Below are 11,076 nucleotides of genomic sequence, written 5' to 3' on the forward strand. Positions count from 1 at the left end.
TTTAGCAATGAAGAACTCTTTGTAGACAATTATTTTCCAATGATAGCCTAGCAAAACAGTGCTAAATCACAGTGCCCCTCCATGAATCTGCTCTGCTTTCAGCGTTAATTAAAAAATAAAAATAAAAAAATCCCTATTTGTGACTTAGAACTTAGGCCCTCCTTCCTTGCCAGGACTCTGCCCTCTGCCCATATAGTTAGATGTCTAATACCTGCTGCCTGGTAACTGCCAGCAGGGCAGTGACATCCAGAGAGCAAACCAGGTCCAGCCCTGGTATGTTGTGTCTGCTGCTGTCTGCTCAGCATCTTCCCAGAGAAATCACTGAACAGGGGCTTTTTGCTTAACAGATTTTCTTTCTTTCCTAGATTGCCAAGGATCTGCATCAGTTTACATTTGACCTTTTAATTAAGGCACATATGGTGAGCGTGGACTACCCTGAAATGATGGCCGAGATCATTTCTGTGCAGGTTCCAAAGATCCTGTCTGGAAAAGTCAAACCTATCTACTTCCACGCGGAGTGATCTTCCAGCAGGGACCTCCCACTTCTGCCACCCCCATTTCAGCCATCTCCTGCCTATTGTTTCTGCACTACTGTACTGCAGTGCCTTGGGGAATCCCCTCTAAAGATGGTGTGCCGAGAAGACAGACAGTAGCAACTACCTGCTGGGATTCCTTAGATTTCTATTTTTCCTGTGGTACCTCTGAACTGAACTACCTGCCACGGCTTCTGCCTAGGTTTGGCTGGCTTGGTCCGTTGGGACACGTAGCGTGTGGCCTTGTGTCCCTGGCACAGTGTCTGCACTCTCTCCTTTATCTTTTCTGCAGTGATTTCTAGCGGCCCAGGGCCACAAGAGAGTGAGAGAAATGCCACCAGTAGGTTGTTTTTATTTTCTGTATTTTTTTTGTGTTGTTTTTCTTTTTTTCCCCCCTGTAAAACAAAAAAAGGTGAGAAGCAGGTCGAACCTATACGTTTGGGCATGGGATATTTTACTGGCCTCTTCTGGGACATTTTGTTTGTGTTATGGTGCTGGGAAGCAGACAAGTTAAAGTGTTGCAGGAGAGAAATGGAGTTAGAGGAAAGAGACGAATTTGCAACCTGTTGAATTTACAGACCCTGCCTTGGAGTCGGAAGGTGCCCTGCTGTCACACAGGGGCTGCTGACAGCACGCCACTGGTTTGTCACTGCAGGGGCTGGAGGGGACGACGACCTCTGGAAATCCCTGGGGGCTGCGTGTGGCTACTGCTTTCTACCTGGGATATTTTTCCTGAGGCAAACTGGATGTCCGTGTGCCCGGTGGACGCCTGGGTGCTCAGCGGTCACATTCTGGTCGCGGACAGCTGCTGTCCCGCAGGCACAGCCCTACCCCACCTTCGCAAGTGCCTGACGCCTCTCGGACCTCAGCCTCTGCCCTCCTGCTGCCGGGCACCGCCAGTCCCGCCTGCCTCTGCCCCGCACCAGCTCCGTTCACGCTGGGTGTCCAAGGCCCAGGTTTTTCAGCTACACTACTTATTTTCCATTTGTCCAAACTCTTCTTTCTGACGCCAGCAGACGAGCATCCCAGGAGGGGAGCAGCCAGGACTGTCTCTGCAGGATCTGTGACCTGTTATTAATCCTATCCCCTGGGAGATGGTCGCAGCAACAGGCACGGTATTTCCATGGCACTTCAAGGAAGTGTAAAGAAAATGCTTAAAAGACCTTCTCTCTTCTTAGAGGTGTGCGTGGCTCCTGCTGATGTTGGTAGCTGACTGCAGGCACCTCCTGTGTGCACTGTCACACCTCCGCATCGTGCCTGGGCCGATGCAATGCAGGATGCAGCACGGCCTGTGCGGGTGGATAAACACACCCTAGCGAACCTGGGCATTCAGTTCAAAACCAGACAAAATCAAAGGTTAATAGATCTGCAGTTGCCAATGGCTCCCAGTGGTCAGGAATATTTGAGGAAAGGAGGCTTGGTTTCTCAGGCATAGATGTTGGCTTGACTCCATTTTATACCTCACAGTTGCAAGGAAGTGCGTGCCCACCAGCCCACATCCAGATTTGCTTATTTGGCAGGCTCCACTTCTCACAAAGCAGTCAAACCTTCCCTCCCCTTGGTATTTTGGTTCTCCCCTTCCCCACGTTGGTGAGCCCACCAAAGCTGTGTAGCCAGCCCTGGCCAGTGAATCAGGGCAGGCTCTGGCAGGGCCGGCCTGGACTGCCTGCAGGTGGTCCTCACGCAGAGGACACAAGGTAAACAGCAAATGAGGCCTTTGCCTGTGGATTTGCTGACAGGCAGCGATTTTGCCTGTGGGAGACTTGGTGCCCCTGTGCAGTGTGCTGTTGTGGTCCCCCAGCACAAACACACAGAAAGTGCAGTCAAATTTGAGAGTTTGGAGAGGTGGGCCTCCTTACAAATCACATTGTATTTCCTCTGCGTAATGCCAACTAGTCATGTTTGTCAGACGTCTTTACAGAGAAGAGAGTTAGGTTCGGGACAGTTGATGCCATGTACAAGTCTCCTGACTCTGCCATGCAGCAGACAGTGCTAATTCTTCTGCTTCTTGGACCTTTCACGAGCTGAGCGTAACCATCAGCTCTGCCGGCAAATGCCTTTGTGGTGCGTCTGGGTTCTCTGCAAACTCTCAGTAAGAACGAGCCTTTAATTTTACTGATGTTCTTCAGTCATGCTATATGGGGTTTTCCTTAAGGGAAGGGGTGCGGAAAAACAAAAATACTGAACGGAGGGTCTCTCTTTACAGTTACTTGTACAGAGATTTCCTCTCCTGGTGTCTATGGCTCTGATCAAGCTGTTCTTCCTGAGAGCCCTTCTTGTAGGTGGCATCAGAAGCCACAGATGACTTTCTTGAGCATCAGCCAACAGGCACAGATTCTCAGTAGCTTCTTCTATTTAAAGGGCTGTGGCTGCAAGCATCTTAAGTGTTGGTATGGTCTATTAATATTTGCAAATGAATCAATTAAATGCCCTGCTGGGGTATTCCTCCATTCTTGAACATTTTCTGGCTATTAGCAGAGGAGTACAATGAATAACTGGCTTGAAAATGCCCTGATCTCTGTCATCAACAGGAGGATGCTTATGGTCAGTCTAAATGGCTTCTCTGGAGAGCTTTATACATTGCACGAGCTCATGTCAGTGAGGTTTTCATTAGTTAATGAGTGTGAAGGTAGCCTGCTGGTTACTTTTCTGCTGGGAGGCTGGGAAGAAATTGGATATAATAGGGATTTGCATACACTGATTTCCTGGTGGACACACAGTGTGAATGAAAAGTGATTTAGAAGGGGGATACTGCCTGTGTATATCTGCCTTCATCTGCCAGATGCCTGCAGCCTGTGTGTATGATGCCTCTCCAGCCACATGTGCTTTAAGAAGGAAGCGTGTGCTCACTTGCAGTCCCACCCGTCCGATGGTGTAGGTGCGCGGTTGGGTTGCCTTGTCCACAAACACCCCACAGCTCCTGTGCATTAGGGTTATGTTCTGTAGCTCTTTGGTTTCAAAGTCAATTTCTGCAACTTTTTTTTTTTCTTTTTTTTTCCAAAAGTCAGCTTTTTATGATACTCTCAGAGGAATTACTGGAGGGTTTGGGAGCCAGGATCAGTAGCACCCAACCGTGTATTTGCTGGGGGGGGGAGGCTAACACTGTTTCTTTGTTTATTTCTATCAGCTGCTGCAGAAACTGGAAAAAAAGAGGCTTAAGAAATACCAAAGTCCAGTTCCTGACATATATATTTGTACTTTGTGTTTTCTTTTGCGTTTTCTTGTCTACTTTTGCTTTAATAAAGTGAAGAGAATCTCACTATCGGCACAATCCTGTCGCGGCGTTTCTGAGGTCCCTGGGTGCAGCCGTGGAGCAGACCCCCTCCAGGGCCCACAGCCCCCATGTGGGCACTGCCCGCGTTGTCCCGGCACTCCGGGGGCTTTTGTGGTGGTGTAAGCTTGGTTGCTGCTCAGACCATCGGCTCCCCTCGAAGGCAGCAGGTGGGGGACAAGGAACACGCTGCTGTTGGCCCGGCAGGGATGTTAATTTGTGGCAGGGTACAACTCCATGAGACAAGGGGTGCAGAAGGAGCTGGGGTGGAGGGGCTGTGTGACTGCTTCTGGAGAGCTTGGCACCACCTTAATTTGCTCCCATAGAAGCCAAGAGGAGCCTTCTGCTTGGCTTCAGAAAAAATGAAGTTAAGCCAGAGCAATGAACATCCCACACTGTGCACAGGCAGGTAAACACCAAGTGGCTCAGACCTGGGGAGGAAGGTGAGGGTGCTTATCACCTCTACTGCGGTGTAATGGAGTCACACTTCGTTCTGGTGTGTGCAGAGCTAGTCAGGTCACTGCCACGTCCTGCAGCGTGCCCAGGGTGGTGCCTAGGAGGCTGGCGGCGTGGCTGGGAAGAGCTGGCCTCCCTGCAGCCATCTAACCCAGGGCTGTCTCTGCAGCTCCAAGGTACAGGCAGCTGTAGCTCCAGGTACTGATCCCTCTGCCAAGCTGTTTCAATAAAACAATGTAAGTTAAATGTATATATGTATAATTTATATATAGAGAGAGAGGCATGCCCCTGTTTATATTGCTAAAAATATCTATTTAATGTTCTTCTGTAAGAAGGTTTCTTTCCTGATTGCACACTGAGGGTAACTAAGTGCTCATCAGGAGATGAGTCCGTGTGCCAATACTAATGGGAGCTTTTGATTTAAACTTTTTTTTTTGTTATATACTGCCCAGTTGTCAAGGGTCCACCCTCGCATGACATGAATGGAGCATGCACTGGCATGGTCTGGTGTCAGTGGCTGCATCTGCAGCTTTCCTTTAACTGACTGGTTAGACAGGGATAGTGTTTGCACTTGAGGGACAACAGAGCAGCCTTTATTTCTGCCCTCTCCAACTGCACAAAGTGTCCTTGCACTTTAGGGCAGAATCCTGGAATTACAAAGTGGTAGCCGCTTCCTACCTGATGTTTCAAAGTAGATTTTTTTTTTTTTTTTTGAGGCACAGGCATACTTTCTTGTACCGCAAGGACTGACAGAATCGCTCTCTGCACCTTTGCGTGCTGGTGCCTGCTGGCCACTCGCACAGGAGCTGGCGATGCAGGAGGCGCGGCGCGGCCACGGACGGTGCCCCCGGCGAGAGCCCGGCACCAGTGGCAGCACAGGAGCTGGAAGGCGGCCGCCAGCACCTCGGGCACGAGCTGGCCACCGAGCCATGGGTTTCCAGAAGAAAAGGCTCAGACTGCAACCTTCCCACATCTCTGTATTCTCGCTCACCGGGGCCGTAGTCACTGCTTTGAGGAAGCAAGGAGGGACTTTTGTTCATTCCCATTTAAAATGGCAGGGGGACCTGCCTTTGTGATTCAAAAAGCAAATATCTGCACCACACATAAAACCACAGCAAATTTATAAGCTGCTCTCTGTGCCAGGTATTTTGTGTTCTGTGGCAATTTAATGCTGTTTTTATTTGTTAACGTCTCTGTAATAAAAAGAGTTCTCTATACTGATATATTTTATTTTCTTTGTAATAAGCCAAAAAGCTCATTGCTGGTGCCTTTTTGCCTGGGGAGGACTCCCAACCCACAGCTATATTCATAAAAGTAACAAAGCATAATGTAATATATTTGCAATTGCTTGTTTCGCCATAGCTAAGTAAAGTCATGAAGCAAACACCACAGGATTACCAAAAGAAAAGGAACAAGCAGCCTACAGATTGGGCAGAAAGAATGTCAGGTACAATAATGCGGTTATTTCTCCAGCCTGTTTCCAAGTGAGTGATTCCGAGGTGAGGGCTGAGCTTTTGGCTTTCCACACACGGTATCGAAAAGCCTTTGCCCTGTCTCTGTGGGACCTTTCTGCTGCATTGTCAACCTTTGTCCTCTGCACGATTTGCAGTTTTGTTGAAGCATACACACATCATCTTACCAGGGTTGCAGCTTTACTGTGGTTGCAACATTGTGGTCTTTTCCAGTCACTGTTCAAAAATGGCAGTGCTTTGCCTAAATTAATAGTATCTGAGGCCAAATTCTGCTTCTAGAGAAAGACACTGGTTGGCTTGTTGCCACTGTTCCTTTTTTGGTTGTTCCTGTTCTTTATTGGAGCTATGATCTGGCCTTAAATACACAGAATAAGGAAAATAGAGACCTGCCATGTCACGGTGCCGTCGAGGCTGGAAGCAGGTGACAGCCCGCTGCCGTGAGGGGTGGCAGGGGATGCACGGGAGGTGACTCAGAAATCAGAGCGCTGGACTGAAGGACATCCCTTCTTGTAACGAACCAAAAAGGGGAGCCTGTCCGGCACCCAGGGTAAAGACAAAGCCGATTATACTACAGTAGGGGAAATCAAACTATTTAGTTTTTGACTATTAGTCCATGCTTGGGTCCCGTGCGAGCACTCGGCCTGTGCTGTGCCACGGGACAGACCTTCATGCTTGGTGTGCAACTCTTTTGTAATCTTAAAATCTGTTGTTCTAAGTACAATAAAAGGCAGAATCTTGTTTGTTGGAAAACTGCTGTATGCGTGTATTTGGCTTTTATTTCAGTTATGTGCATGAAAAAAATGTTATTCGGTGTGACAAATAATAGATATTGAAGATGCCAGGAATAATTGGGTCATTTTTAAATGGATGAGGCTGTATGTTGGGTTATTCATAGGCTATTTTTCACAGTCGGATTTTTGCTATTAATTACATGTCTGAACTGTTAATTCATTTAACCATCTACTGACTAATCCTTTCATATATGCCTCTTTGGGTCTTTTAAAATTGGATATCATTTGATTAATGTGTTTCTTGAATCAAGGAGCTAATAAAGGCCAGTGTCCTCCTCCTTTCGTTGTTGTTTTCAGTATGTTTATGAGCAATTGTAAATCCATTCTGCTGTAACTTCATTATAAAATTGACCTGTGCTCTCCAAGTAATAAAATAGACTGCTTATCAGCCCACTTTTTAATTCAAAGCACAGATGTGAGTATTGCACAAGGTCAAGATTTGTTCACTGTGAGACAAACCGAGGAGCTTAGAAAAAAAATAATACCTCATCAGTTCACAAATAGCTGGAAATGTCTAGTGTATAATTGCACAGCAGTGGTACATGTACCAATACCACATGAACTGAAAGCAAAATGTACTTACCATAGAAAAAACCTTGTCCATGTGAAGTAGTACCATGTTTAGTCATCTGCAGAGAATCCGGTCCTGTCCCCTTATCTGAGTCACAGCTGAAAATGACCATGTTACTTTCAAAGTTCGTCCTTAATTGACGCTGAAAATCCAGCACAGTTCTCAGGCTATGTTGCCCTTGCAGATACCGGACAACATCTTTAAGACCCAGTGTACCCCACCAAGCTCTTACGTGGCCACCAGCATCCCCCGGGACATTCAGGAACCGCGAACCCAACACCACATGCAGTTGTTGACCCTGTCCTGCCCGTGCCACACGTCTCCTGGGCTCTGGCTCCTAATGGGCTCCAGCCTCCTGGGGCTGTCACAGCATTTGTCTCTGAAGACAGTAGGGAATTACTCTGAGTGGCTGCAAAGGACTGCATCTTGTCAAAAGGGCAGATATACGTTATCTGAACTAGTTTTGCTTGGTTTCGCTCCAGCCATTTCCATTGCACATATATTTCCATTGCACATCTGTCTGTCATGACTTCCATCATGACCTACAAATCACATGTGAATTGCTGTTGGCTCAACGTAGTTCCTAACCCCGTGTGAGGAATGCAGTTTCCCCAGCGGCCACAGAGCAGGAGAACCCTGCCTTGCTGGCAAGGCGGCAGTGCCCGTGCTGAGACGTGTGCCTGGAGGACTCCAGAGCAGAGCGGCCCGTGTCCTTTAACCTGGGGCGCACAGAGACCCCCAAACACAGCTCTGTCACCAGGAGGAAGACGAAAGCAATTATAGTGTGCAGGTCCAGAATGGGTTCAGCCAATGTCTTCCTTTTTACCTCCTTACTCTTTGCTAAAAAGAAAGAAAGCCCAAGTAAGATACAGTTAGTGAATACGTTTGGCAAGGACAATTTCTGATTTTGATACTTGTAGACTTGGCCAGCACCCTGCCCTGGCTCTGAATTCAGAGCACAGGGGCTCCAAATAAAGCTGCTAGCCTCATTTTTGTTCTGTCCTTTGGACGGTCCCTGTGGTTGCCCACAGACACACAAGCACATCCTAGCACGCGTGGGCTCAGCAGGCTGTGTGCCAGCAGGGCCCTGCTGCTACGGGGTGGGTCGGGGCAGGAGGAGCTGAGGCAGGAACTGGGCTTAGCTGGAAACATCTCATGTCAGCCAGCCCTGAAGTGGCTCCATGCTTTAGAGCACTTTGCTTGCATTTGTATCAGAACAGGCAGTGGGGAATTTGTAAATCAGAAAAATTGTTCCATTTCATAACGTGATAATGACTTGCTTTAAACACTGACTTCCATACGGTTCGCCTCCCCAGGGGCTGCGGAGCCCTGCACACACAGACACAGCTGCATTGGCAATGATTTCCCTGTGTGCCTTCCAGCTCTCTCCGGATTTTGGACTGCACTAACCCTCTTAAAGCTGCCTCGCAGCGCAGGGCCGCGTCCTTCCAGCAGGCGTGGGTGCACCTCCGTTAGCAGCAGCATCCACCTCCGTGCAGGGAGCTCACCGCGATTATTGCTCCCAGCCGGAGACCAGCAGAAGGACCCTGTGCTCCAAGTGCCTGCTGGCTGCTGAACCAGACAGTTGCAGACAACAGCCCCGGGACTGCCCAGAGACTGAGGCTGTTTGTACAAACACTCATAGCAAAGGACTCCCAGCTGTGAAAGCTGAGTGGGGTCTTGTGCCCGGCACAGCAGGGTCTGGCCACAAGCTAGGTTATTGTAAGTGTCCTTTACCTTTGGCTAAGTTTCTCCAACCTTCATTAAGATTTCACAACTCCCTCCAGGACAGACTAACTAAAAGTCTGGGCTTCACCTGGAGCCCAGGGAAGCGCTTTGTGCCCGCTATTCTCAGTGGCTGCCGGCAGCATCTTGGTGCTCTGCCCTCCTCCAGCCCCTCGGGATGCCCGGGGCACGGAGGTGACACCCCCACAGCGCCCAGCCCCAGCCCTGCGGGGGCTCAGCCGAGGGCACCCGGGGTGGGTGCAACAGGAGAGTGGGGCTGTGGCAACGTGTGGCTGTGCCGAGTGCCTTGGCTGGTCTAGTAAAAGACTGGTTTCTTCTTTTTTCAATGTATGCTTACATATGAGCTTCCCACATAAATCCTCCTTACGAGCAGAAAAGCAGGAAAGCAGCCCACAGGCTGCGGTGGGGTCAGGCTGACCGCGCGGTCCGGGCATGAGGAACGCCACCAGCTTTGGGTTCCTCCTTACCCAAACCCGCTGGGCGGTGACGGCCCCTCAGGAAGGGCTGCGGGACGCGGGGCCAAGGCACCGGCCCTGGGGACCAGCTCTCCCTGAGCCCCGTGGGTGGCAGCCTTTTCGGTGGGACGCCAGGGGGACAGAGGCCGTGAAAGAACTTCTTGCACACATTTCTGAAAATATAAGGAAAATAAAGAGTGGCACAGCTTTTACCGCTTCAAAGCATCTCCTGATTTTTTAAGCCAATCGCAGGATATTTTTTGGTGGACCTACTCTTGATTTATGTATAGGCCGAGTAAAATTGTTACTGGCTGCCAAGAAAATGTCTGTGTAGAAAGCTGCTCCTAAATCACAGCATTCAGCTGGTTAATTGTGCAGCAATTAAAAATAAGCCAGAGACAATTATGTGGCTCAAAGCTAAGACTCTGGTCTTGCAGGAAGCGGTGCGTGGGCGGGCTCCTGCGCCTGCATGGGTCTCTGTGCAGCACATAAATTTCAGTTGTCAGTGCTCCACTAAGTACATTTCAGTTCTAAATTTATCATATAGATGTGTCTACTGAAGTGTGCCCTTAACCTCTCCGAATTCTTCCTCTGGGAAGTCCTAGCGGAGGCCCAGCCTCAGACTTGGAAACTTCGTCCTGTTACATGCTTTCTCCATATAAAAACCTACGGGTTTTTTACTTACGCTGGAAAATATTTTTCTTGCTCAGATTAGGTCAAAACATTTGAAGCAAAACACTGCATCTGTGGGTTGGGACACCAAAACTGTTGTGATAGTGCTTCAGTGCTCAGTCTAATCTGTAATCATTTAATCCCAGAGCTAACACAAAAAGGAAACAGCTGCTCTCCCTGAAACAGCATGGCTTTGAGGGCATCCATCCCTGGAAAAATGACGGCCCCAGAAGCTGATTTTTCAGACTGCAAAGAGAAGCAAGGTGCTAGGAAGGACACTCGAGTTGCCGCTGGCCCTCATGACCCCCAGGTGCCAGGAGCACCCATCCCTGGTGTGCCCGCCGGCGTGCTGAGTGCTCCTAGTCTGGGTTTGAGCAGCACCCTCGCAAGGGAGCGGTGTTGCTCTGAGCCCTCCAGGCACTGGAGCTGCAATGAGGTGCAGGCGAGGCTGGGAGATCGGGACTGTGGGCTCTTGCCTGCTTATGTTCTTAGGATTAGTCTTCCCAGCCAAAGAGAAGGGGGGAAAACTAAGAGGGAGTGAAGGAAGCACTTCATGTTGCATGCCATGAACCTCACGCATGAACTCGGGGAAGAAAACGTGTGCTCCAGGCAGAGCTCACCCACCACCAGCATGCTGCGGCGTTCAGCAGTGAAGAAATCAGCATGCACTCGGTGTTCCCTGCTAGAGGAACGAATTTGTTCTTCGTTAATAGAAAAAATGCTGACTGTCAAAATGCCCAGAGCTCTAATAAATCCTGCTGGGAGGAGGGTGTGCTGGGGCTGCCCTCCTGCGCCCCGCGCTGTGGTGCTGAGAGGGGACTGGGGAGGCAGGACCGGGCTCCCTGGAGCTGGTGCCTAGCCGGGTGTCATGGGGTGCAAACTGGGTGCTCGGTCTGGGGACAAGGGGGGTCTCTCGGAGTGACCTCCTGGCACACCGGGACACAAAGATGATGGGGACAGAGGTGAGCTGTGAAGCTATAGGGCATGCCTGCAAAGTCCAGCAGCCTCAAACCCAGGCTGGAATGGCACAAAATAATTTCAGGAAAGATACTGAGAGTAACAAAACAATTAGGAGCCTGAAAAAGTGTCAAGGGTTGTTGCTGAAGAAG

At 49.5% G+C, this 11,076-nt stretch overlaps 1 protein-coding gene across 1 annotated transcript in view; it reads left to right on the plus strand.

Moving 5' to 3' along the window:
• The window catches only part of AR (androgen receptor), a 61,340-nt gene extending 54,542 nt beyond the window's left edge, over positions 1-6,798 (plus strand). Inside the window, exon 8 of the mRNA XM_040571912.1 lies at positions 366-6,798. Within this exon, the coding sequence (XP_040427846.1) occupies positions 366-521 (156 nt within the window). The 3' untranslated portion in view covers positions 522-6,798. The remainder of the gene's footprint in view (positions 1-365) is intronic.
• The last annotated feature ends 4,278 nt before the right edge of the window (positions 6,799-11,076 follow it).

This window comes from Cygnus olor, chromosome 13 (genome assembly GCF_009769625.2).
Source record: "Cygnus olor isolate bCygOlo1 chromosome 13, bCygOlo1.pri.v2, whole genome shotgun sequence".
In the NCBI taxonomy this organism is placed as follows: domain Eukaryota; kingdom Metazoa; phylum Chordata; class Aves; order Anseriformes; family Anatidae; genus Cygnus; species Cygnus olor.